Source organism: Akebia trifoliata, chromosome 5 (genome assembly GCF_017979445.1).
Source record: "Akebia trifoliata isolate Shusen 1 chromosome 5, ASM1797944v1, whole genome shotgun sequence".
NCBI classification, from domain to species: Eukaryota; Viridiplantae; Streptophyta; class Magnoliopsida; order Ranunculales; family Lardizabalaceae; genus Akebia; species Akebia trifoliata.
Window position 1 is genome coordinate 35,712,281 of NC_141379.1, and position 24,847 is coordinate 35,737,127.

The window sequence follows — 24,847 nt, forward strand, 5'->3', positions numbered from 1 at the left end:
TATTTCGAAAATTAAGAAATGAAGGTATCTTCATTATTGGAAAACCCACAAGAAAATCATTCCAATTATTGACAGTCTATCAAAAACCCAAGTAACTAGGAAATCAATCCTATGAGCAACTCGGGAGCATCTAGTACAGTCAGACTGGAGGATACTAGATTGGCCGTTCCCTCCTTGATTTGGGTTTTACTCATTCACAAAGAAAATCTTAACTGGGATACGCCTGGATATCATTGAGTATTTGATGATCTCATATCCAAAACTGCCACATGGGCATTAACCCTTTCAAAGGGATAGTACACCAAAACCCAATCAAGCAGACATCGCAACATTCATCATTCAAAGTTATGAGTTCATAGAACAGTTATTACAGGAACACATGAAAACTTCCATTATGAAATTCTCGCTCTCAGTTCGGCAAAACTGCACCTAATATTTCTCATCTCTTTTTTTGGAATTGAACAAAAAGAAATTTTATAATTCCAAAGGAATTGGGACGGACAATTGCAGCCTAGGTTTATTGAAATAAATAAATAAATCAATTAATATATAATATAACGTAATACATATCATACCATGGAACTGCTTGGAAGGACCTCACCACATTCATCACCAAACTGATACTGCTCGTACACTTCAAGCAACAGTTCCCTGCATGGTACAACGGCCCCAAGCTTCATGCAAGCCAAGAAGGCACCTGATAGCTTCCGGTGAAGACTGTAGGCCTCATCGGGTGGCGGGGTCAGCCTGTGCTTCAGCATTGTTGCCCCAAGGTTAGAAATGCTTTGAGTTATGTTGGTGGAGTGGAAGTCGTATCCACCTGGTTTGGAGAATGGCAATCCCACAATGAAACCAGCCTGAACATGGGCCTCTAGCATTACTTCAGATTCCATTCCCGTGAGGAAACCAAGTCTCCTTGACATTTCAATTACTGCATCTCTGTTGCAATTTGCACATGCAAGAACCTGATCATATGGATGGAAAAAATTCTCAAATCCTATAAAACAAAAATAATAAAGAAAACAAGAAGCAAGCTTGTATTTGCTACAAAAAAAGAGATTTCAATGTCTCAGTTACATTAAACTTTACTAGTACCACCACACAACAGGAAAGGATGTGCTTTTTTTTTCCTTAATAAAAAATAATGATAAGGTCATTCAAGTATGTTATTGCCCATTCAATTTTCTGGAAGATATTTTGTTAAAGCAAAAAAGAACCAACCATTCTCAGGTAGTCATCAACAAAACTCTTTGTGAATTCTCGAGCAGCACCAAAGTCAATGAGATTGATTGTGTTTGTGGCCTCATCATACAGGAAATTGCTCCAATTAGGATCAGTCTGTTTTGGATTAAGACATACAAGCACACCACATTAGACTGGCAAAATTGAAAGATGAAAACGCAAAAAAATGCATAGAAAAAGCTTAGTTGCACTGGTGCATTTACTGTTTCAGACTAATCCATCCTGTTCAGGTTGGGTAAACTATGGTGTGAAACCTTGGTGTAAAAGTAAACTTTAGTCATGCTTCAAGATGGTTGTTCTATTAAATAAATTGTAAAAAAATGAATCAGATGCATTTTGGTACCTCCGTATTTCACCACTATCATCATCATCAAAGTCTTGTCCAAAATATTTAGGATTGCTTGAACGAATCTTGTTCCTCCATTTAATTCTGCCTAAAGCAATCTCTTATTTAATTAAGTTGTTCAAAACTACTTGCACTACCTAAATATACATTCTTATCGTTCTTCCTCTCACTCTTTCATAATCTTCAACTTGCATATTCCTTCTTACTAGAGCTGCAATAGGCCTTCATTGCACATTATCAATCTATCAAAATTGACTTCCCCTTAGTTTATCACATACTAGGATTACTCGTACATTTTCATGAATGAGTTCATTTCTAACTTCATCTTTCTTATTTTTGTTTGTTTTCGTTCATCCTTGCTTAGCATCCCCATCTCTACTATGCTCAATCTACAAAAAAGTTGTTTTTCTTCTTTTTTTTGGTTTTGGTTATTTCTATAGCCCAAGATTCAACTCCATAAGCATAATTGATCTTGCTGCCATCTTAGAAATTTATACTTTAGTTTGATTGGGATGCATTGGTCACATAACACACTTCCACTTTAACCATCGAGCTTTAATTATACAGGGAACCTCCTTCTCAATCTCTTCATCCGTATGGAACCAAGGTAACAAAAAATGTCGCTTTTATGTATTTCTTGGCCATCTAATTTTATTTATCCTTCCTCTCTAAGGATGTCATTACCATAGTCGCATTTTACATACTCTCTCATGGTTTTACTTACCCTAAGCGATTAATGCCCATAGGTCGTGAGTTCGATACCTAGTATGAGTGTTAATTCCTCAAGGGCTACCCACGAGGACACACCCTCACTTACATGGTGCATGTGATGTGCGGGCATTGCACGTGCCCCAGGACTAGTCCTTGGACAAGACCATGCTCTATGGACAGGGAAAGCCCAAATACGGGCCCGGTCTGCTGTCTACAGGGACACCCGGTTATAAAAAAAAAAGCTTTGTTACATCATTGTATGGTTCCTTTGCTCTATGTATAAATACCTCTAAAAAATTAATTATATTTTGTCTTGTAGTGCAACAACAACCAAAAAAGAGGGGGTAAAAAAACAAGGGTTTGGTTATCATTTGCTCAATGCCATTTCTATAAATATGACATCTCAAAAAGTTAGTTTCAAACAATATACATTCTATCGCAACTATATGGTTCTAAAGTCCTTTCAGTCTTCATCTTTGCTACCATTGTACGGAAAATGATTTTTGAGCCTTATAATTTGTGACCATCCCTCAAAAGGACATCAAAACAGCCAATGTGGCAAGAAAGTTATACTTTTCCTTTTGACACTATTTTCAACCTATCTCATTTTGCACCCTCTAATGGATCTGCCTAAAAGAACCTGAGTTGGATGAGGTGGTTTGCAAATGGGTTGTTGGTATGAAAACCCTGGCTTTGAACGACCTACAAACAATTTTCAAATATTGGGACAAACTTGCCTTAAGCTACGCAAAAATGGAGGCAAATTAGAAGACAGGAAAGCACAAACACATAACCAAATGTAGAAACAACAAAGAAAACCTGCCTGCATGAAACGAAAGACAAATAATTCCATCAAAGTCAGCTTGAGCAATTCCTTCCCAACATAATCACGAGTCTCCTGATTTAGTACTGCTACCCTATCAATAGGAACTCCTGTCTCAGGATGAAAAATTGATAGTCATGTTAGAGTAAAAAAGTGAGTTGGGTACTCAAATACATTGATGAAGAAAGGAGATATTAATAAGTAAGTGTCAAACAAACAAATGATGCTAAATTCGATTTATGTTTGTACCCCGTCTTCTATTGGAGGTAGCTTTTATTGGCATAAGGGACTGTAAAGCGTGTATACCAAGGAGGGGGTTACTTTTTCCCTAGGGGAAATTTCATCTTTGTAAAGACTACAAATTCATAGCCAAATTGTTTCAGAATTTCAATCAATTTTTTCCCTTCCTTTCTTTTCAACCTTTCGGAGAGGAAGAGAGATTGTAAACCTGGTTTTCATGGATATAATGAAAGGATTTCATCATTACCAATGGATGAAGGCAATCTTGCATAACAAGGTAAATTTTGTGTAATTCTCTTTGATTTGCGTTTTATTTTTTTGATTGTCTTCTTCATTTGTAGCACCTATTTTTCTACAGTAACAATGGAAGGCATGATTGGTGTGTGTTTTGCACACTTCTGATGCTGTCACATAATCGAAGACCTTTCCAAAAAAAAATAGTGCTAGCAGAATGAATCTTGTTCCTTCCTTATATGCCAATTCCTCTGGCAGTTCAATTTCCATCCTTATATGCCTGTTCTTTGAAAAAGAATTGTTCGATCCAGCAATGTTTGATTCGCGACGAGTCTACCTCTAATTGGGATTTGGGATTTAGGAGAAACTTCAACGATTGGGAGCTAACAGAGATGACATCTTTCCTTGATCTCTTGCATTTGTCGTATCTTAACGAAAGTGAACAGGACAGGTGGGAATGGACAAGGGCTAAGGATTTGAGATTCTCTGTAAGTTCTTTTCATAAGTGGCTCATCCCTTTTGCCGAACAATCTATCGTGGGGTCCATTATTTGGTCTAAGTCAATTCCTTCTAAAATCTCCTTCTTTGTTTGGTTGGCCTCCCTTGGGAGGATTCTAACAATGGATAATTTGATTGCTCAGGGTTGGACTACTCCAAACTGTTGTCCACTTTGTATGGAGGACGGGGAATCTGTTGATCATATCTTAATTCATTGCTCTTTTTCTTATAATCTTTGGACAACTTTCCTTGGTCTTTTCGGGATCCAATGGGTCCTTCCTTGTAAGTTCTCCTCGTTGTTAGTAGAGTGGGCCAATAATGCTTTCTCATTCAGAAAAATGTTTCTTTGGGCTATGATTCCCTCGGCTATTGCTTGGGGGGTGTGGAACGAGAGAAATAACAGGGTGTTCAATAGTAAGAGGAGAAGCTCTCATGGCGGTTTCTTGGAGATCTTGGGCCTTCTGTACCTTTGGTCAAAGCAAAATATAGAGTTTGCGGGGATTACCTTTGATGACTTTCTTTTTAGATGGAATTCTTTATGTAACCACTAATGTTCTAGTTTCTTTTATTTAGCTGCTGTTTGAGAGGCTCTCTCAGCCTCCTTGTACTTTGTTTCCCCTTTCTCCTTTAATATATTATACTTATCAAAAAAAAAAAAATGAATCTTGTTCCTACATTCAATTGTTTAAGCTTAATACTCCATCATGTAAGGCCCCAAAACAACATCAAACTTTTGGTGCCACCAACTTCATAGAAAGGTGGTCTTTCTTTGACAACAATTTGGGTCTAATTCACTTTGCTCTATCTACTTTTGCACTTAACCAAACAAGGAATTTTAACTCACCAAAACTACTGCTCAATAAAAAGGGGATGTCAGAAATGAGCCTTTTTTAAAATAAGAGTCAATCATGCATTACCAGTTAAATCAACAACTTTTCTTGGTCTCGCATCAAAGAATTTTTTTCCTTCTAGTACAAGTCTATGGAGCTCATTCCCTATACTTTGGATTTTCAAGTGCTTGGAAATAGCCTTAACGGTATCTTTGAACCCAAAAATAAAACTAGTACACAATATAAGGGTAAAAGTTACTTATAAGATAAATAGGATTACCAGAGACAAGTTCTGTCGTTATGACCCTTTTACTTGAAATATCATCAATGACCATGGGTACATAGACTCCTTCAGTGTTAGATAACAAATCACGGAATCGCTTTTGATTTATTGCCTCCAATTCATAGTCACATTCACGAGATAGTTCCTCCTTTGCCACCTGAAAAGGAATCATACAGGATAGACAGTGATCAATTGTTTGTTATGATTAAGAGAAATACCAATTACTGCAACAACAACAAAAAATTGCATTGCATCAAGATACACATTGCAACCCAATCATATAAAATAGGAGAGAGAGAAAAGGACAGTAGATTTTTACGAAATTCACCAGAATTTCAGTTACGTTCCCAGGCTCTCTGAGCCAAATTCCTTATCTTCGTAGTTACATGAGATTTGCTCCCTCTCCCAATGGGATTGGGATCTTTAGATATAAAAACTACAAAGCTAATTAAGGAAATGATCAAGCTCTTAAATTACGGGATTTGATAGATTACCACTCCAAAACAAACTCTTCATATATCTCAAATTATTTCCTTATCCTATTGTATCATGGTGGTATCCGTTGGAAGATGCCGCACAACAGCCATTTGATGCTTGTTTGACATGCAACTCGGCGGACTTCTCCAAGACAACTTTTGATGTGCCTTGGCCAAGAAATCCAACTTCCAGTCTTCCCAACTTCTCGTGTTTAAAGTCAGCTGCACATATCTTTAGGGATTTGTGCTCACTGAAGAATCAGGGATTGATCCCTTATCCCATAGTCTCAATAAACATTATAAAGTCTTAGAAGTTGGCCTGCATTTATCTCGAGGCAACATGTGTCCGGTTTAGATCAAATTCAATTTTTTTCCACCCATATTAACTCTGAAAAAGTAGGGCCTTTTCCAAAGCCTAATTAGCAATTCAACATCTGATAAAAATACATACAGGAAAAGTACAGAGTATAAAGTACCTGGTAGTTTTTGCATTAAAAAATCAATTATTTTAATGATATGAAAAGACCATTAAATATATATATATATATATATATATATATATATATATTAAAAAAAGAGGTTGTTTATACGCTTTTTTGAAAAAACATTCAGATTTTGGACCCGAATAATACACCACATTGCTAGTTAAGTTCGTGGAAGGGAGAAATAGGTTCAGGTTTATGGGCAAGGAGTGACCATTATTAAATTTATCAATGTTCAGTAACATGAAACTCGGATAAAAGGGATGGAAAGAAAAGCTGAATCTGTGTTTCCATACTATATATTTGAAGCACGGTTGAAAGAACTTTTGCATGATGGTAAATAATGGCTATAATAACATTCATGACCAGAATTTATTCCATTTTTGGAAATTATGGCATTCCAATATTGGGGAATTTTACTGTTCATAACAGTCATTACAATGATAGGTAAGTAAAAACTATTTTATAGTTCCAATTATGCACCAGAATGTACCTTCATGGCTCTATCAAGATAGAGCCCTTCTGGTATAAGATTTGTATAATCCAAAAGCAGCTTCACGTTCTCGATATCACTTCCAATGCTATCTGCCACACCAGGGTACTGGATCTTCATTGCAACCTGCATACCATCCTTTGCAACAGCTCGATGAACCTAAAAATTGTTTAAGAATGGTTACGCCAAGAAATATAAGAAATAAATAACAGACCATGCAATTTTAAAACTACAAAAGCTGAAAAGCCAATATGGGATTAGGTATAACAACCTTGTAGAGATATTTACAGCAACATAGCAATGGAAAGAAGAAGAAAAAAATAAGCATAAGTAAAAAAAAAAAAAAAAACATCAAAACAGTGGACCTCAAATATGCATGCTGGTGGATTTTGATATCTTGTATCCAATAGCAATGCCATCAGATTGAGCAAGAATAGAAGGCCCTTTTATAAATATCTCTTCATTTGCTTAAATTTACAAGCTGCCAAGCTACTTTATTGCAACCAGCCAAATATATCCATGTCTCTCCTACATCTCTCTTACAAAGTAGTTTTGTTTTTTCTTGCATTTTCAAAATGAAATAACTTTTAATCAGTCAATTGGTTTGTGATAATTGCTTTTTATCTATTTAAACGAAGTGCTACTATGTAAAAAGAGGAGGAAAAACAGATTGCAGGTGGAACAGAGAAAAATGGCCATGGGGCTGCTATGTAAGAAAATAATGATATAATAGTTTGTGTGTGTGTGTGTGTGTGTGTGTGCATCAAAGGATAAAAATTGCTTGATGTGGGAAGATTTCGAGGAATCGACGACATCCATAATTTTGGCCCCACATATAAAAGCTATTACTTAACACTCACATAGCATGCGCATGTGAGGTAATAACTAAACAATCATGTATGTGGTTCACCTTGTTGACAGGCCTCGTGTCAGGCACCTCAAATTTGTGTCCAACATTAGCCTATGTGTTTCGTGTTTAGGTCATTGTTATATAACAATAAATTAGCATAGGCAAAGGAATTTAACCTGCATGGCATAAGGACATACGAGTTCATTTCTTGAAGCATAAGACTAGTTGGCTTCAGAAACTGTAGAAAATAAGATTACAAGACTTCTGATAGGTGGAGACAGAGAAAAACAGATGAAAGGAGAAGAAGACGGGGCAAATAAGATACGGAAGGATTTCCTTATGATCTTGTAAACAAGTCCATGTTAATCCAACATATATTTCAAATTTTCAATTAGATGAAAATGATATGACTGAATAATAAATAATTCAATTATCCCTATAAGGTTACGAGTCTATGATATGCATCAAAAAGAAAATACGATCAATAATAATCACATGAAAGGCAAAAAATGCTAATCGTAATAAAACAGGTGCTGATGGTCTCCATGAGGTGCTTACAACAGTAGTAGAAAGAAACGTGATTTTAAAGCTATTCTCTGTACCCGCATAGTATTGATGAAATTAAATGTTGAAGTAGAAACTAATAAAATTATAAGGTGGTCCATTGCACAGAAGTCACGATAAGGCAATGAGTAGCATAACTGAGCATGCCACATTACCTGGCCTATACTTGCAGCAGCCATTGGCTCATAATCAAAACTCTGCAGCTTTGATGTCCAGTTGGGACCTAATTCAGCATCCAAAACTTGATTGAGCTGGTTCCTGGGCATAATGTCTGCACCTTGACGGACAATATCCAAAGCAGCCAAAATCTACAGGCGGATAAAAGTATCATAAATACATTAGCATTATAGAGCAATCACATACTTTCTGCCTTTTGTAAACGAACTAAAACACAATTATATAGGGCAAAGAAGCGGAATCCCTAGACAAGTATCGATGCTGCCTACAGACCCCCTTTCCATGGTGACAGAACTGCCACTAACACAGTATCTAATTGTAAAAAGGATACAGGTCTGTCCAATAATGACATAAAAAATAATAGGTCTGTCACATGGTCCTTTTTTCACCTGCGACCACGTATTTTATTTTTATTTTTCTTTTTATATTTACATTTAAGCGTAAATGAGAAGGCAGGTTTTGATCATAGATCTGTTGTATTACCAGACAGACTTTACTACCTCACAGAGGTGCACCTTCCACGTGTTTTTACCATGTAATAGAGCATTTTTTTCATTTCAACATTATATTTTAGCAGTCTCAAAGTTGTTATAATTTCCATGAGGTAGTGCCTTATCTGTTTATGTAAAATGTTTATTTAACATGTGTTCTATCATAAATTTGCCAAAATGTCCCATAAACATTATCAAGGCCCTAACAATATTAGAAGTCATTCGAAATCAGCCTCTCTTTTTTCCTTCATTTATAAAATTTTACACTTATAAAAAAAACAATATTAGAAGACATTTCACTTTATTAATATTTAGTATACTGCAGTTTACATTGTTTACAGGAATCAAGGTCCATTTTCTTATGCAAGTAGAATTTACTCCCAGGCTCATCTACCACTGTGTTCAGAACTCTTTCAAGAAAATGGGCATTCAGTAGCACTACCAGTAGTATTCAAATGTTGGATAGTTAGGTGGGTAGATGACTTATATAAAAGTTACCAACACAACACCCGGTGTACGCCAATCTTGCCAAACAAGCACAAGAATTACCTTGTGTTAAAAATACTATTTTTCTTTAATTAAGCTTAATAACTTTCTGAAGAAATGCCATGTACAAAGAATTTCATAGCTACTGAGCCAGTAAATCCTTCTTTATTGGTGAAAATGAAAGATGGATCAAGCTTAAAGTTTCTGACTCTTGAATCTGTTTTCTTTGACAGCGCCATTTTTTTTATTTTTCCTTTTTTACAATGGATTTTTATTTGTTAGAGCTTCTTTTGATATCATGCTGTTATCAATGATTAAGAGAGCAAACAGAGTGTAGACTTTTAAAAAAAAAAGTTACCAAAAACAGCTATTCACGTTAAAGAAGTCAATTGGTGGTATCTGTAACTCCTGTAAATAAAGAGTTAACAGACAACCATCTTGACTATCTATCCATAGAGTCTATCCAGTTATTAACATGATATTTTCAATCGTGGTGGGTTGAATATTGAATGATCAAACTACTCGTAGATATTGATAAAGCATGACACGTAAAAAGGAGCACCCCAATACCGGAGCAGGTACAAGGGATTCGTCCTGTATACTAAGCATCTGCCCCAATTTGAGTGCAGCTCCACGCATTCTACACAGTGCAAGAGCTAAACGCTCTGCATTTTGTTCAGATAAGAAAGGTGAAAGAGCGGATTGTTTGTCATCTGACTTGGGTGTTCCATAGACAAGTCTTTTGGCAGATTCTTGGATTGTTCCCCATGCAAGCCCAGCTCCCAAACCAGCAAACCTTCATAATGTACACCAAATAAGTTACAGATGATGTGGCAGCATTTCTCGTGAAAGAAAATAAGAGAAATTCAAAAATAGCAGTTCCCCTAGTCCCAACCAGAAAACAAACTGTTTACTATGCTGTAGTTTTAATAACAAGGGTGTGTTGCTTCAACCTATTCTCTTTTTCAACAAGTGAAGATTATATGAACAAAAGAGAAACATATAAAAAAGGAGGTTGAGGATACTATCCGGAGAGCTAGAAAAGCTGCAAAGAAAGAACGTATGAAAGTAAAAAAGATGCAACTAAACTAATTTCGCTCCTCAATAACATATCTCACCTATAAATGATGTCCTCAAATAAAATAACAAACCCAATTCTTTGGAGGTCTTACACTATTAAAAAAAAAACATAAATAAAAAGAGACCTGCAATATTGATTTTATTTTTTTATTTTTTTAATCAGTATACAATATTGATTATCACTTCATGAAAAAACTTTTCCTTACTGTAAAAAACCCTCACATTCCTTTCCTTCCTAAGACCCCAACTAAAATGTGAATTATTCATAATTTGGAGACCATCCTCTTTAAATGATGGACAATTTACATTTTCTAAACTGGGCATATTAATAGCCAGTTTGAACTACATCAACTACACGGTACAGCATCAGAAGTTTGAGATTCTCTAGAAAGGACAGTATATTGAATAACGGCTACCAGTAAATTGTAAATCTCCCATCCCAGTTCATTAAGATTTACTCAGTAGATTCGGTGAAAAAGCAGGAATAGCAAGATTCACCTAAATATCAACACTGGGCAAAACATGGATATAGCAACAAAAAAAACAAAAAAGCTTTTAAACTTAAAAACTAAATTGAATTAACTACGTGGACTTGTCTTAGAAAACCTTTTAGTCATAAAATTCCAAGTTCTTTGTAGTTAGTAGAGTTGTCTGATATTGAATTCCCTCTTTGTTCTACTAAAAGAACCTTTTTGGCACTTAAAATTTGATGAGTGAAAGAGACTAAATGTAGGAACAAACAAAGGAAACCCAGACAAAAGATAAGACATTATAAATGCAGGAGTATTCAACTACATATTATATTATGATGATGATGATGATGATATATATATATATATATATATATAGAGAGAGAGAGAGAGAGAGAGAGAGACTAATAATAATACTCACCCAAGAGCTCTACTGAAAGGTGTTGAAGGAACTCTCCTCTCGCGAGGCTTCCTCCTCTTCACTACTTGTGGAATTTCCACCGCCACTGCACCTCCTTCGCATATATCCTGCTTCAACGATAAATTTTCAGAATTGCATTCTTTCACCGAAACGTCCTCTCTTGAAATTTCCGAGTCGCTGACATTTGGGGTATTAGCAACCGTTGAAATCTCAGATTCAAATACTATCCCTTCGATTTTCTCTGCTGAGATATCCAGGGATGGTAAATTCGATGAACTTTCAGCTATTTGATCCAAAGAAGTGATTTTTTGTTCCCGAACTGGTTTTGAGTCTGAGATATTAGATGAATCTGTGAAGTGGACGACAGTTTCCTTGGATCTAGTGTGATCAACTTGGTGAATTTTTCCCTTAGTGAATCCGACTAAATCTGTAGCTGAGAGGACGACTTTCTTCACCGATGAAGAAATTAGGGTTTCAAAATCTCCGGTTTTGGCGTTCTCGACAACTTGAGAACGCTTCGCAAATTCCTTGGCTATGAGAGATACCCCATTGACAAGCCTGCGCAGGTCCTGCAACGACGCCATGGAAATGGAATTGAAGGAAAGAGACGCGTTAGATGGAAATAGTGATGAGCGCTAAAATGCGCTCGTTGCTCATCGGGATTGAATCAGATGACCCGCGAATGTCCAGAGTCCACAATACTGCTCTGCTCGCGAATCGCGAATGAAATTTGGAGCGATGGCGGGTAGTAGACTGCAAGTTACGTGTTTGTCGTTCCTACCGCATAAAGTAAAGGGAAAATTACTTAATGGTCCCTCATTAATGTTTGTCGAGCTGATCTGATCACTTTTTATTTTTGGGAGTTCGACATTTTTATTCAATACGACAATTTCTATAAATAAATAAAATTGTCGAACTCGGTCTTAAAAATTGGTGAACTCGAGGAAAAATCTACCCATTTTTCTTTTTTTCTTTTTTTTTTTCTTTTTTTTTTTCCTATTAAAATACATAAAAAGATCAACTAAAAATTAGATATGGTAATTTGTCTAAATGATTTTCAAATCAAAATAGTTATTATTGATTGATTTACATAAAATAAAATCTAATTACTTTACGTACATCTTAAAAATACTTACAAAACCCTTCTCCAATTCTTTACATCGAAATGAAGACTCTTTTTTTTTAACTTCAAGAACCAATTTTTTTGCTTTTAAATCAAAAAAATCAAATAAATGATATTCTTTTAGATTTTTTTGAGTCCAATAGATTTCAATTGAAGTTCAAAAGTAGCTCCTAAAATAAGTCATTCAAGAGGGACTTCTTCAAATAGCTTTTGTGGGAAGCGAAAAATTTAAAATGGTTAAAGTATAGTGACCAAAATACCATTCATCTTTAATCAAATTTCCAATCCAACTTAACTTTAAAAAATGAAATGAGATTACTAAAATATCCTTCATCTTTACGAAAATATCCTTCATCTTTTACTTAAATACCATTTATCTTTAATCAAATTTAACCTTAAAAAATAAAAGAGAATTATCAAATTACCCTTCATCTTTACTAATTATCAAAATACCCTTCATTTTTATCAAAATATCATTCATCTTTACCAATTACCAAAATACCTTTCATCTTTAATCAAAATTTCAACTAAATTTAATCTTAAAAATAAAACGAAATTATCAAAATACCCTTCATCTTTAATCAAATTTTCAATCAAACTTAACTTTAAAAAATAAAAGAAATTTATCAAAATACCATTCATCTTTATCAAAATACCCTTTCTCTTTACTGCCAAGACCAAAAATAATTCATCATCGCTACTTTATTACCAAAACATCCTTTATCTTTATGTGGATGTTGGATTGTGTATTATGCAGATATTTTTTTTATCATATGTTCATTTTTAAGAGGAGATGTTATCGAAATTTTAATATAATTATAAAATTTATAAATTTATTAAATTGAAACTAACTATTTTTATAAATTTTTAATATAAATTTATTATATTTATATATATTTAGTGTAATTATATATTTATCAAGGTATTTTACTCTTTTTTTGTGCATTATCAACATTAAGACCAATGGAAGAGACGATCGAAAAGATAAAATCCAATACGAGAAAAAGATTGAAAAAAGTGGGAAGACAACATGTAATTTGAAGATCAAAACATCATCATCAATTTAGATCTCAAGGAGAGTGGAAGATCTGAAAAATCTCATACAGATTGGATCTAGATCTTAATATTAAATTCCAATAAAATCTTGATCCGATACTTTTTGGAACCAGTCCTAGATTCGATCCTTCTTGGATTGGTACCAAACCATCTCCAATCCGATCTATTGAGAGCCCTACCAAGAAATTAAAATTCACCGTATCCTTCGATTTTTCAGTTATTTCTAATTTTATACCCATCATAGATAGATAGGTAATAGCCGTCAGATTAGGATTAAAAAGGGTGCTTTCTTAGAGTTAATAGCCGTCCACTTTATTATGATGCCCTAAATTACCTGATTGGTGAGATCTAGGAACGTGGACCGTTTTGATTTAAAGGTTATCCACCATAATAACTTACTCCCAAAGAAGGCAGGAAAGGAAAATCTTTTGTTGGAAAAAAGAGAGGGCACCAGTACCGTCCCACACAAGCTATAGAGCGGGCCTAAGAAGAAAAGAGCGTCTCTGTTCAATCTTCGTCTCCGTTACTACTAATAACACATTTTCTTCGATGGGAATCAAGGTTAGTTTTTTATTTTTTTTTCATAAGAGATTATTATGTATATTCAATGAATCTCTCTGAAAAATGTGGTTGGTTGGCTAGGGTTTAACGAAGCTACTGGCGGACAATGCACCAAAATGCATGAAAGAGCAGAAATTTGAGAGCTATTTCGGCCGTAAGATTGCCATTGACGCCAGCATGAGCATCTATCAATTCCTCGTCCGTACCTGTACCTCTTCATTTAAATTTTTTTTTTTTTTTTTTGAGGGTTTCTCATTCACAGCTCGCTTGCTCTTTTTCAGAGTTCGGAAATTGTTTTAATGATTTTTATTTTCCTTCTGTGGAAATTATATCTTGCAGATTGTGGTGGGAAGAAGTGGGACTGAAATGCTCACAAACGAAGCTGGAGAAGTAACGAGGTTAGGACCTAGGGGGAGTCGTAACTAACTACTTATTTGAATTTCCTTAACATAAATACTAGAAAAGAATTGGTTTACACTTTGTATCTTAGCTTCAATTTGATAACTTTGTTTGCTCAAAAATTGATTTATTAAGTGTTGTATCGTTTGGTTATAGCCACTTGCAAGGTATGTTTTCCCGCACTATTAGGCTGCTGGAAGCTGGATTGAAACCTGTGTAAGATTGCCTTTCATCCTCTTTCTTTAGTTCTTCCACAGCTCATACATAAGTTTCCAATAACACCCCATTTTTTTTTTTAACTTATTTATTTTAGATATGTATTTGATGGGAAGCCTCCGGATCTGAAGAAGCAGGAGCTCGCAAAACGGCATGTTCTCTACTGCAATGCCTTGTTTCTTAAAATATAAATGTTTTTCTAGTTTATCTATTATTTTATTCTTCTCAATCTTCAGGTTCTCAAAAAGGGCAGATGCCACGGAAGATCTGGCAGAAGCCATTGAAGTAAACACATCTTTGATTTTTGTCAAGCAGCGAATTAGAACTTTTGTTTTAATAATGCATTTCTTTTCTTGCAAATATCTTTTTGTTTAGATTGATTTTTGTTGACATTTCAGACTGGAGATAAGGAAGACATTGAGAAATTCAGTAAGCGGACGGTGAAGGTGTTTTTTTTTTCCTTCAACTGTTTCTTCTTCCCATACTTTTTTCTTAATTTTCAGTACAGTGTATAACACAATTAGTTGTTATTCCACTCTTTTTTTGAAGTTTCAAAGAGACAAAGACATCTGGAATTTGCAACATACATTGTCTTACCATACTCTGATAATTAGTATATTTTTCCTTTTTTTTTTCTTTAGGAAAGCTGGGGTTCAGCAAGACCTCTTCCAAGAACAGATACCATTAAATCAAAATAGAGATTCAATCTGATATATTTGCACCCTCCATTGTCCTCACCACTTATTTTGAAGAGTAATAAACAAAGAAAAGAAACAGATGGATACATAACTAACCCCTTTCCAAGGAGGTATGAACTTGAGGATGACTGGATGACTTCATTGAAATAGTGGGCAGGAGATTAGACTCATGGATATAGAGGGGTATGCCTTTTTTTTTTCCCTAATAAAATCCCTTGCTTGCTCAGCAAAAAAAAAAAAAGAAAAAAAAAGTCCCACATTGCCTACAAGCAACTTTTGTACTTAGTGGATCCTCTACATAAAGGAGCTTGGGGTCTCTTTGTAATACATCCAATTTGATGACAACACTGGCTGAACAACCCTGATTGATCCAACAGAATAAAATCCGTAATATTGCATAGAGTAATGATATATTGGACAACTGATCTTATATGCATGCGCATATGGGTTTAACTTTGCAAGGCACATTATAATCAAATGGGTGTTTTTCTCACTTGTTATAAATTACATTATGGAGGGAAATAATATCCTAGCCCAACTGACTACTGCACTCAACCTTTTGCTGGTTGATAGTACATGCTCAACAGCTCGAGTGTCTTCCTCGATTGAGTGAGACCACTTCCAAATTATGAATGGTTGATCCTGATTGTGTTAGGAATGGTATATTAGACAACTGATTTTATCCACATGCACAAATGCATTTAACTTGGTGAGGCACGTCGTAATTAAATTTGTGTTTTTCTCATTTTCTTGTCATATATTACATTATAGCCTAAGTGAATATCATACTCAACCTTTTATTGGTCAAAAGCACATGCCCAACAACTAGGAGTATCTCCCTCACTTGAGTGAGGCCATTCCCAAATTCTGCGTGGTAGATCCAGATATTATCACTAATTTAAAGTTATATTTAGATATCTTTATGGGTGTAGTAGTTCCTGGGAAGCTTGTATTGTTCTGTTTGTTTCTATTAGTGCTTCTTTATTTACCTTGAATACGAAAGGTTTGGCGGTTCAAGGAGTGTGTTTGTGTGTGATATGCATGGGTATTCCCTGTTTGTTTTCTGCAGGTAACGAAGCAACACAATGAAGATTGCAAAAAACTTTTAAGACTCATGGGAGTGCCTGTAGTTGAGGTAGATTAAATTGCTTCAATTACTTTACTGTCTATTGACTTTTGCTCTCTTGTTTTGTTTTCTTTCGAATTTGGGTATATTACCACAATAAAATATTTATTTTCTTCATATGACTTCCTTGATTTTCTAGGCTCTTTCTGAAGCAGAGGCAGAGTGTGCTGCACTTTGCAAGAGTGGAAAGGCATGCAGCTCGAGTATTTCACAAGTTATTTTTAGTTAATCTTTTAGTGAATGATATTTTAATATAATAATTTGGATCTTGTACATTAGGTTTATGCTGTCGCTTCCGAAGACATGGATTCGCTAACATTTGGTGCTCCTAAATTTCTTCGCCATTTAATGGATCCAAGTTCAAGAAAAGTCCCAGTGATGGAATTTGAAATTGCAAAGGTGCATAGAACTGTAGAAACTAATAATTGTGGTTGCTTATTTTTTAGTTCTCTTTTCCAAGATTGCCTTTTTCTTTTGTTTCAGATTTTAGAGGAGCTAAACCTCACGATGGATCAATTCATCGACTTGTGCATTCTTTCTGGGTGTGACTATTGCGACAGTATTCGAGGTTAGTATTGACTCTTTATGCTTGTCTTCTCTGGAGTATGCTTAATTGGTACTTGTAAGACTTTTTTGAGAAACTGTGTTTTTTTCTATTTTAAAGAGTAAGCAAAAGAAATATAGAAGAAGAAAACAGAAGCTTGTGATGTATTTTCACAGTGCATCATGTTGCTATTTTTTACTTTTTTATTATTCTTTTGGGAGAATCATAGACAGGCACAAGTTTGTTGGTGCTTCCTAGGTTATTTGTAATTGTCAAGATCTATACTTTTTTTTGTTTGCTGAGCGTTAAGATCTATAGTATGATCAACCTCATTTATGAACAGAATGAGATGCTGCTATGTAAGTGTATGCCATCAACCGTAATAAAGCCTTATACCAAAGACTTGGGTTCAGCCAAACGAATCATGTCCTCCATTCCACTGTCCGGAGCCATGTCTTTTGTTATTCAAAGTGAGTTCATATCTGCTTTCACTTTCTCCATCAACGTTCGTATCTGCATACATAGTCCGGACGTAACTCAAACGATTTCCTCAACATTGTTAGAAGAGTCAATGAGAGCTGGGTGGATTGAGGTTTACTTACCTACTTTAGTTTATCATGAAACCAACAAACAAGAAACCTTAAGCATTGGTGGTGGTGGTCCATGAAAACTTTTAGAGCCTAACCTATTAGCCCAAGAATATGTTTATAGACAGGTGACCCAAACAGAGGAGCTCTGCAATTCCGCTCACCTCTTTTATCCATGAAATGTATTTGTAATATTTACCCTCAAATCTCCATTATATGCTGTTTTTCTCGTCAATGAATTCTCTTTACCTATCAAAATAAATAAATCATCCTCTGTTTAAAAGTCCAATTCCCCATGGTTTGAGGTTTATTAGTAGTTAAATTATTTTGTTGTACTATCCACAAGCTAAAAATGCTTACTATGACTGGTCTTATGGCTCGTACAAAATAATTTGTTTGCCAATGCAGATAACTACATGACTGAGGATCATGTGTAAAATACTTTAGAAAATTGGAATTAAGAAAGTGTAATATTTTTGTGTTCAATTTTTTTATATAATAATTTTTATTCACATAGAGCTACTTCTTTCTTTTCCTTCAATTGTAGAAACTTGCTTGATTGAAGTCTCTGTTTACTTTGATTTCGAACGGGATTTGAGTTCATTACTTTTGCTAATCTTTTACTGTGATGTGTACTTCAGGTATTGGAGGACAGACTGCTTTGAAGCTTATTCGTCAACATGGTCATATAGAGGATATATTGGAGAACATAAACAAAGAGAGGTTCTTGAGTCTGGAACTTATTGTTTGAAATGTTTGTGCATGCATTTCCTTACTTTCTTTCGAGATATTGAAATGATTCTACTTTCATTGATCTCTTATGTAAAAATCCCGGTTACTTCAGAAAATAGTAGCTATGATAGGTTGGTGGATCTTTAGGTAAGGTTGTAAGTGAAGATGTTGCTGGAGAGTTGTTCACATCTCAAATTAGTTTGTCAATGTCACATGCACTTGATCATAGCATTGGTCTTCAGTTTCTGATATAATTGTTGGCAAGCTTGGCCAAAAGGTTATCTTGGATGATAGCTGTACTTCTAGAATTATTCTGATGGATGTCATACACAGTTATTCTCAGAGACTTTGCCTGTTGAATTCAAATAAACTAAATTTATTTCAAAACATTTTAGTTTAAGACTTCTAAATTTTCTTTTCTTTTTTCTACTGAAGATTAGCTAGTCCATTCTCAGAGATGAGTAGATGTTTGAGTCAATGCAACATTTCTCTCAAAAACCATCCAAAGTGTATTAGTTCCTTTTCATGCCATAACCCACACCAAAGTGGCATGCATATCAGTAGAAGATTTCCAACTCCTATTTCATTATAACCTTTTTGAAATCCCACCAGTTTCTGACACATTGTTCTTGGAAGTTTTTTAAATTAATGAACTATTAATTCCATCCTTATTAACTGTCAGTCATCTGTCATTGTCTGTCCCAATGGACAATAGCTTTAATTATGGCATACTATATATAGTTCATGGAGGCTATTGACAGGTAGTTCAGAATGATTTAATCGCTTGATACTTTTGATGGCAGTGACCAAGGACTTGAGAAGTATTTCTGTTCTGCTTTTTAACAACTGGTTGTATCCTTTGCAGGTATCAAATACCTGAGGATTGGCCATATCAAGAAGCTAGACGTCTTTTTAAAGAACCTTTAGTCTCTTCTGATGACATGCAACCCGAGATGAAGTGGACTACACCTGATGAAGAGGTGAATGGTTGTCTTTAGTTTTTATTTTGAAAATTTTAACTTTTTTGCATCTTTGAGTTGGTAATTTGATTTTTACCCTTCTTTTGTTCATCCATAAGGGGCTAATAACCTTTCTGGTAAACGAAAACGGATTCAACAATGATCGAGTCATGAAGGCATGTCCTCCGTTCAAATTTAATGAATTTCTTAAGCATGCTCTGCATTATGTTTTACACCTCTATAAAAGAAAGCCGTCTTACATTGACATCTGTGCTGTCAATAGGCTATAGAAAAGATCAAAGTAGCCAAGAACAAATCATCTCAAGGCCGGTAAGTGTTCTTAAATAAATAAAAATGAGTGTCAAACAAACTTCTTTTACAGGTTTATGACGCCATGTTGATTTTGTACAGATTGGAGTCCTTCTTTAAGCCAGTGATGAGCACATCTGTTCCCCTTAAACGGAAGGTTTGTATTTCCATGAAGTATTCCGAGCATCTATTGTAGATTTTCCTTTTATTAAAATCAATTTTGTTCTTTCAATGGTGTTCTTATCCTGTAGAGTGAGAGAAAGGAAGTTCTATACCACTGAAAAGTCAAACTAAGTTGCTTTTATTTTGGACATTCTTATGGATCAGTTGGAGGTCCACAAGTGTCAAATTAGTATTGGAGCTTTGCGTGAACCTTATACAAAAGGGTCTTTGGTTTGGTGCTTGAACATGCAAAACAAATTTCTTAAAATTTGAGAGTCCTCATCTAAAACCAAATTAAAGCTTCATCTGTGGTTTATTCTCTATCTGATGCAGAAAATGAAGTTCTTTAATTTGGTTATTACGTTACTTCCTATGGACTCAAGAATGTTAGATGGATATCCACGCATCTCATCAATGTTTATTTGTCCTTCTAGAAACTTGTAGTGCTGCTACTTCCTCTGAAGTTAAAAATGTTATGTGAATCTCCTTAAAAGTGTTTTGGTTACGGTCAGTCTAAATGTAACTTGGAGTATTAGGTCTCTCTCTTGTGAAGCTGACAGTCTCATGTTTCTCTGCTGCTAATTGTGTTTGCAATCTTGAAGTGGTAACAAGCTTTCTTGTGCTTGACTGTATACAGAAGGACCTTAAATATTTTCTAACTGAAAATTAATTAAGCTTCTTATGTAAGTATGTTATGGATAAATGTTCTGTCAAAATTTAAAAAGCTCTTTACAACTGCTTCATAAGTGTGAAGCATTTTTGTTTGTTTGTTTCTTTTGGTGCATAAACTGTTTCTAGTTATATCAACTGAAAAAATGATGAAGGAGAAAGCTCTACGGTAGAAGCTTGTTCAGATTTCTTGGGAACACTTAATTGGCTACCATGATATATTTGGTACATTGGGTGACAGGAAAACAAATGCATGCTTGGAGTTCCCTGTCCAGCCCCCAAGTCTAAGATGTTTTCTGTACAAGTTTGTATCCACTCAAGGCCCGAGGTCATTGGCAACTCAAACCTGTCAACTCTGGCTCTGGGTTCCAACCATTCTGGGTCATTCTCCAGTGGTTTCTACTTCAGCGCATGAATCTGAAAACCCTGGTGAATTTTCATCCCAAGCCGATGTTCTACTTTGCTGAATTTGCGTTATTAGAAATTAGATCTGCTTTATAGATTTGAATAACCTTCATGGACAAACAAAAAATTGGTCACTTTTATTAGTTCATAATTTTTCAGGTGTCTTTTGAGATGTACCTAAATGTTTGCATAAAAAAAACAACCAATGTAATCCAAAGAGAACATGATAGGTGGGAATGGACGAGGGGGAAGGATCTGAGATTCTCTGTCCATTCTTTCCATAAGTGGTTTATCCCTTTTGTTGAGCGCTCCTTCTCGGAGTCCATCATTTGGTCCAAGTTAGTTTCTTCTAAAATCTCCTTTTTTGTTTGGTTGGCTTCCTTAGGGGGGATTTTTACGACGGACAATTTAATTGCCTGGGTTTGAATCACTTCCAACTGCTGCCCCTTTTGTTTGAGGGATGGGGAATCTGTTGACCATATTTTAATTCATTACTCTTTTTCTCATGATATTTGGTCCCTTTTCCTTGCACTATTCTGTATTAACCGGGTTTTACCTTAGAAGTTCTTCTTGTTGTTAGAAGAGTGAGCCAATAATGCTTTCTCCTCAAGAAAAAGATACCTTTGGGCTATGCTTCCCTCGGCTATTGTTTAGGGGTTGTGGAACGAGAGAAATAACATGGTGTTCAAAGGTAAGGTGAGAAGCTCTCATGGTGTTTTCTTGGAGATCTTGGGCCTTTTATACATTTGGTCAAAATTGAACATAGAGTTTGTGGAGACTACTTTCGATGACTTCGTTTTTAGATGGAATTCCTTCTGTAATCATTGATGTTTTAGATTTATTTTCGTTCGTTTTGCTTTTCTTTGAGAGGCTAACTCAGCTTTCTCTCCTTCTATTTTGTTCCTCCTTTTATCAATATATTTTATACTTATTAAAAAAAAAACAAAAAAAGAAGCTTACAAAGTTGGTTTTTGAGGCTACGTGGTCGTTGGTTCAACTCCAGCTTACCCAACAAAACATAAGTTACTTCTCGAGGATTTTGGAGCTCAAAGGAGGTTCCTTTTTAATTTTTTTTTTCCTTTGATCAATTTGATTTAAAATAGAAATATGAGTGGTAAGAAGTAAAACAAATTACAGTAGTTGTAACATAGGATGTCTTAACTCCCAATTAGCACGTTGGTCTCCAAAAACGTTCCTTAAGGTGGGAAGTTACCTCTTGATTTGCCTATAGATGTGAATGATGAATGGATGTTTGATTGGCAGTGAATCTGGTCCTACTTGGAATTTGGGGTTCAGAAGAAATTTTAATGATTGGGAGCTAACTGAGGTGACATCTTTCCTTGATCTTATGCATACAGTTCAACTCAACGACAGCGAACAGGACAAATGGGAATGGGTAAGGGCTAAGGATTCAAGGTTCTCTGTCAGATCTTTCTATGTTTGGCTTACCTCCTACGCAGAGAGTTCCCTAGCGGGATCTATTAGTTGGTCCAGGTTAGTTCCCTCTAAAGTATCTTTTTTTGTTTGGTTGGCCAATCTGGGTAGGATCCTTACGTTGGATAATTTGATTGTGCGGGGTTGGATCATTCCCAATTGTTGCCCTCTTTGTATGAATGATGGGGAATCTGTCGATCATATATTGATCCATTGCTCATTTTCTTATAATATTTGGTCGAAATTCCTTGGTCTCTTCGGTTTGAATTGGGTTCCTCCTCGTAAGTTCTCCTCGTTGTTAGTAGAATGGACTAGTAACGTTTTCCACTCCAGAAAAAGGATTCTTTGGGCTTTGCTCCCCTCAGCTATCGCTTGGGGGATCTGGAACGAAAGAAATAACAGAGTGTTCAATAATCAGAGTAGCAGTTCTCATGCAGGTTTTTTGGAGATCTTGGGTTTGTTATACCTTTGGTCAAAGCAGCATATAGAGTTTGCGGGGACTACATTTGATGATTTTGAGTTTAGATGGCACTCATTTTGTAATTACTAATGTTGTTTTTCTTTTCTTTTTTGTTCTTATTTGAGGCTTTCTCGGCCTCTTTGTTTCTTATTTCCCCTTTCTGATCAATATATTATACTTTTCAAAAAAAAAAAAAAGGCTATGACAATTTTAGAAATTCTCCCAAGTTCCAATAATATCTAGAGGTCCCTACAGGTGATTATCACAATACCCATGCATCTAGTGATGTTTATGGAGTGCCTTACACTGCAATTGATCTGGAAAAGAGTTAATAAAACCACAGCTTCCTTATATTAGATTATTTTTTATATATTTTATATCCTCATATGATTAAATTAGGTATCTCATTCTCTTCCTTTTAACGATATTTTCAGTACGTGGAGCATAAAACATGTAAGATTAAAACTAAGGAATTCATCTTCCAGTTTGAACTGGTCTATGCTCTGATATGGTTCTGTTCATTTGGAACCAGACTAGGATTGTATCTAATGTATCCACTGTTGGATTTGAGTGTAATCAAATCATGTCATCCTTTGTTAACTAAACATTTCTTTTGCCTGCCCATCTTTTGGTTTCCTTTCCATTGCTGCTGTCCCCCCCACCCTCTCTCTTTTAATTCTTCACAAGTTCCTTTGTTCCTTTCTAAATATTTTTTAACAAATATGCAGATCTGTAAAACTCTAGGTGCATTTTCCTTATTGCTGCAAATTTTTATTCAGTATTCCTGTTTACATCATTTTATTGTTCAGTTTTACCATATTCTCATTGCAGGACACACCGCAGAAGGCCACAAAGGAAACCACCAACAAGAAATCGAAGGCCAGTGGTGGGAGGAAGAAGTAGTTCTTATGGAGTTCAAACCTTGCAATAGGCTAATGGAGTCATGTTATGGTCAGGTTAGAGAGTTTTTTTAATTGACTCCTAGTTTATTGGTTATTGATTTACAGCCTAAGAGCCAAGTCCTCATCAATTTCTGCAGCCATGCTAGTTCTCCATAGCAGTATCCAATTTATGCATACTTCCACGAACTGTTTAATGTTTTGCCATCATGATATTACCATTTTCACCAGAAATTGCTGCATTGTAATAGCTGTCACCTAAACTATTAAGTTCTGGTAGGGAGGCTACGTTTGTCCAAGCTTTCAGCAAAAGTATTGTGTAGTCGAAGAAGACATGTTAGGGTGGCTATTTGTGCTAAACTTTTAGAAGGTTCTTGGTCATGAGATTAAATGGTCTAAATGCAGCTTGCTTGCTTGCCTGTAGCTGGTATTAAGGTGGGTGAACCCAGCCATATAATCGGGACTGCCATATGTTAAACTTTGTGGTTGTCTTACTTTTGAACATGAGAAGGGATCTTGACTTTCCTCTATGATTTTGTCTTTTGCTTTTATCTTTAGGTAGTTTATCCTTTCATGGTAGCCTTTCTGTTATACTTGTCAAAAGTCATTTAATGGTTCCTCATTACTCTAAAAGGGTGAAAGATATATTGGAATCTGTAACCTTTCAAACCAATTGATAAATAAAAAGATGATTGGTTGTCCCTTCTAACTTCTAATGCCATGTCTTTTGAAATTGTGTACTCTTGAACAGGTTGGCAGTTGCCTTCTTTTGACAACTTTGAATCCCTGGTAAGTCTCCTTAAGCAATCTTGCCATGGTTTTAAGCTGCAGTAATGGGTTCTTTATGCCATCTAACACATTTTAGAGTGCTCCAACATGGGCGGTTAACCCTGTAACACTTGGTTAATCCAGGAAATTTGATTGAGGTGGGGACAGTTTTACTCTTGTGAAGTACATCTTCCGTGACTTTGTTTTTGATCTACATCTCTTTTACGTGTAACTGATTGGTGGATCCAAACATTGGACAGTAAAGTACTATTTTCTTATCTTTTCTTTTTCTCTTAGCTTAGCAGTTGTGTTCATGACGGCACCTGATATATAAGCATGTTTCTGGACCATATGCCAATTTTGCTGGACTGTTAGAAGGAGCGCAATGGATTGGATGGTTATGATCATCTCTTCACATTGTGATTTTAATCACGAAGTTTCTAGATGGAGCTTTGGTGTCACTTTTGCTCCTCCAATCCTGCTCCCAAAATATGGGAATCCACTCTTCATGAAGAATTTCAGTCCATCCATCATATAAAGTCA

General features: G+C 35.4%; 2 protein-coding genes across 6 annotated transcripts; one reads left to right on the forward strand and one right to left on the reverse strand.

Annotated features, from left to right (window-relative positions):
* Positions 1–364: 364 nt before the first annotated feature.
* On the reverse strand, positions 365–11,940 carry ABC1 (ABC transporter 1). Its single transcript, XM_086444365.1, has 8 exons — positions 11,198–11,940; positions 9,797–10,022; positions 8,228–8,380; positions 6,659–6,817; positions 5,205–5,364; positions 3,123–3,232; positions 1,222–1,338; positions 365–965 (listed from the first exon to the last, which is right to left on the reverse strand). The coding sequence occupies exons 1-8, from the start codon at positions 11,779–11,781 to the stop codon at positions 570–572; spliced, it is 1,905 nt and encodes a 634-aa protein (XP_086300491.1). The 5' UTR covers positions 11,782–11,940; the 3' UTR covers positions 365–569.
* A 1,836-nt stretch (positions 11,941–13,776) lies between these two features.
* On the forward strand, positions 13,777–24,654 carry LOC147402641 (5'-3' exonuclease family protein). 5 transcript variants are annotated; one of them, XM_086444370.1, is made up of 19 exons: positions 13,777–13,937; positions 14,019–14,135; positions 14,277–14,335; positions 14,493–14,552; positions 14,650–14,703; positions 14,789–14,837; positions 14,951–14,998; positions 16,320–16,385; positions 16,516–16,566; positions 16,656–16,775; positions 16,860–16,944; positions 18,149–18,230; positions 19,105–19,219; positions 19,318–19,374; positions 19,482–19,528; positions 19,610–19,664; positions 23,469–23,593; positions 24,288–24,325; positions 24,449–24,654. In XM_086444370.1, exons 1-17 carry the CDS (start codon positions 13,926–13,928, stop codon positions 23,538–23,540), a joined length of 1,149 nt encoding a protein of 382 aa, XP_086300496.1. In that variant the 5' UTR covers positions 13,777–13,925; the 3' UTR covers positions 23,541–23,593; positions 24,288–24,325; positions 24,449–24,654. The 5 variants fall into 5 exon arrangements, with proteins under 5 accessions (XP_086300496.1, XP_086300495.1, XP_086300498.1 ...); XM_086444369.1 differs by lacking the exons at positions 24,288–24,325; positions 24,449–24,654 and adding exons at positions 20,580–20,767; positions 22,102–22,237 and having other exon boundaries at positions 23,469–23,810; XM_086444372.1 differs by lacking the exons at positions 24,288–24,325; positions 24,449–24,654 and adding an exon at positions 23,817–24,245.
* Positions 24,655–24,847: the final 193 nt, after the last annotated feature.

Bases quoted from the DNA above. Each gene is read 5' to 3' on its own strand.
- ABC1 (XM_086444365.1), bottom strand. From the start codon at position 11,781: ATGGCGTCGTTGCAGGACCTGCGCAGGCTTGTCAATGGGGTATCTCTC. The intron at 8,381-9,796 runs GTATTGGGGTGC...ATCCGCCTGTAG, and splicing joins AATCCCTTGTACCTGCTCCG to ATTTTGGCTGCTTTGGATAT. The intron at 1,339-3,122 runs GCAGGTTTTCTT...AATCCAAAACAG, and splicing joins TTGTCTTTCGTTTCATGCAG to ACTGATCCTAATTGGAGCAA.
- LOC147402641 (XM_086444369.1), top strand. The intron at 16,386-16,515 runs GTAGATTAAATT...TTGATTTTCTAG, and splicing joins TGGGAGTGCCTGTAGTTGAG to GCTCTTTCTGAAGCAGAGGC. The intron at 19,220-19,317 runs GTGAATGGTTGT...TTCATCCATAAG, and splicing joins GGACTACACCTGATGAAGAG to GGGCTAATAACCTTTCTGGT.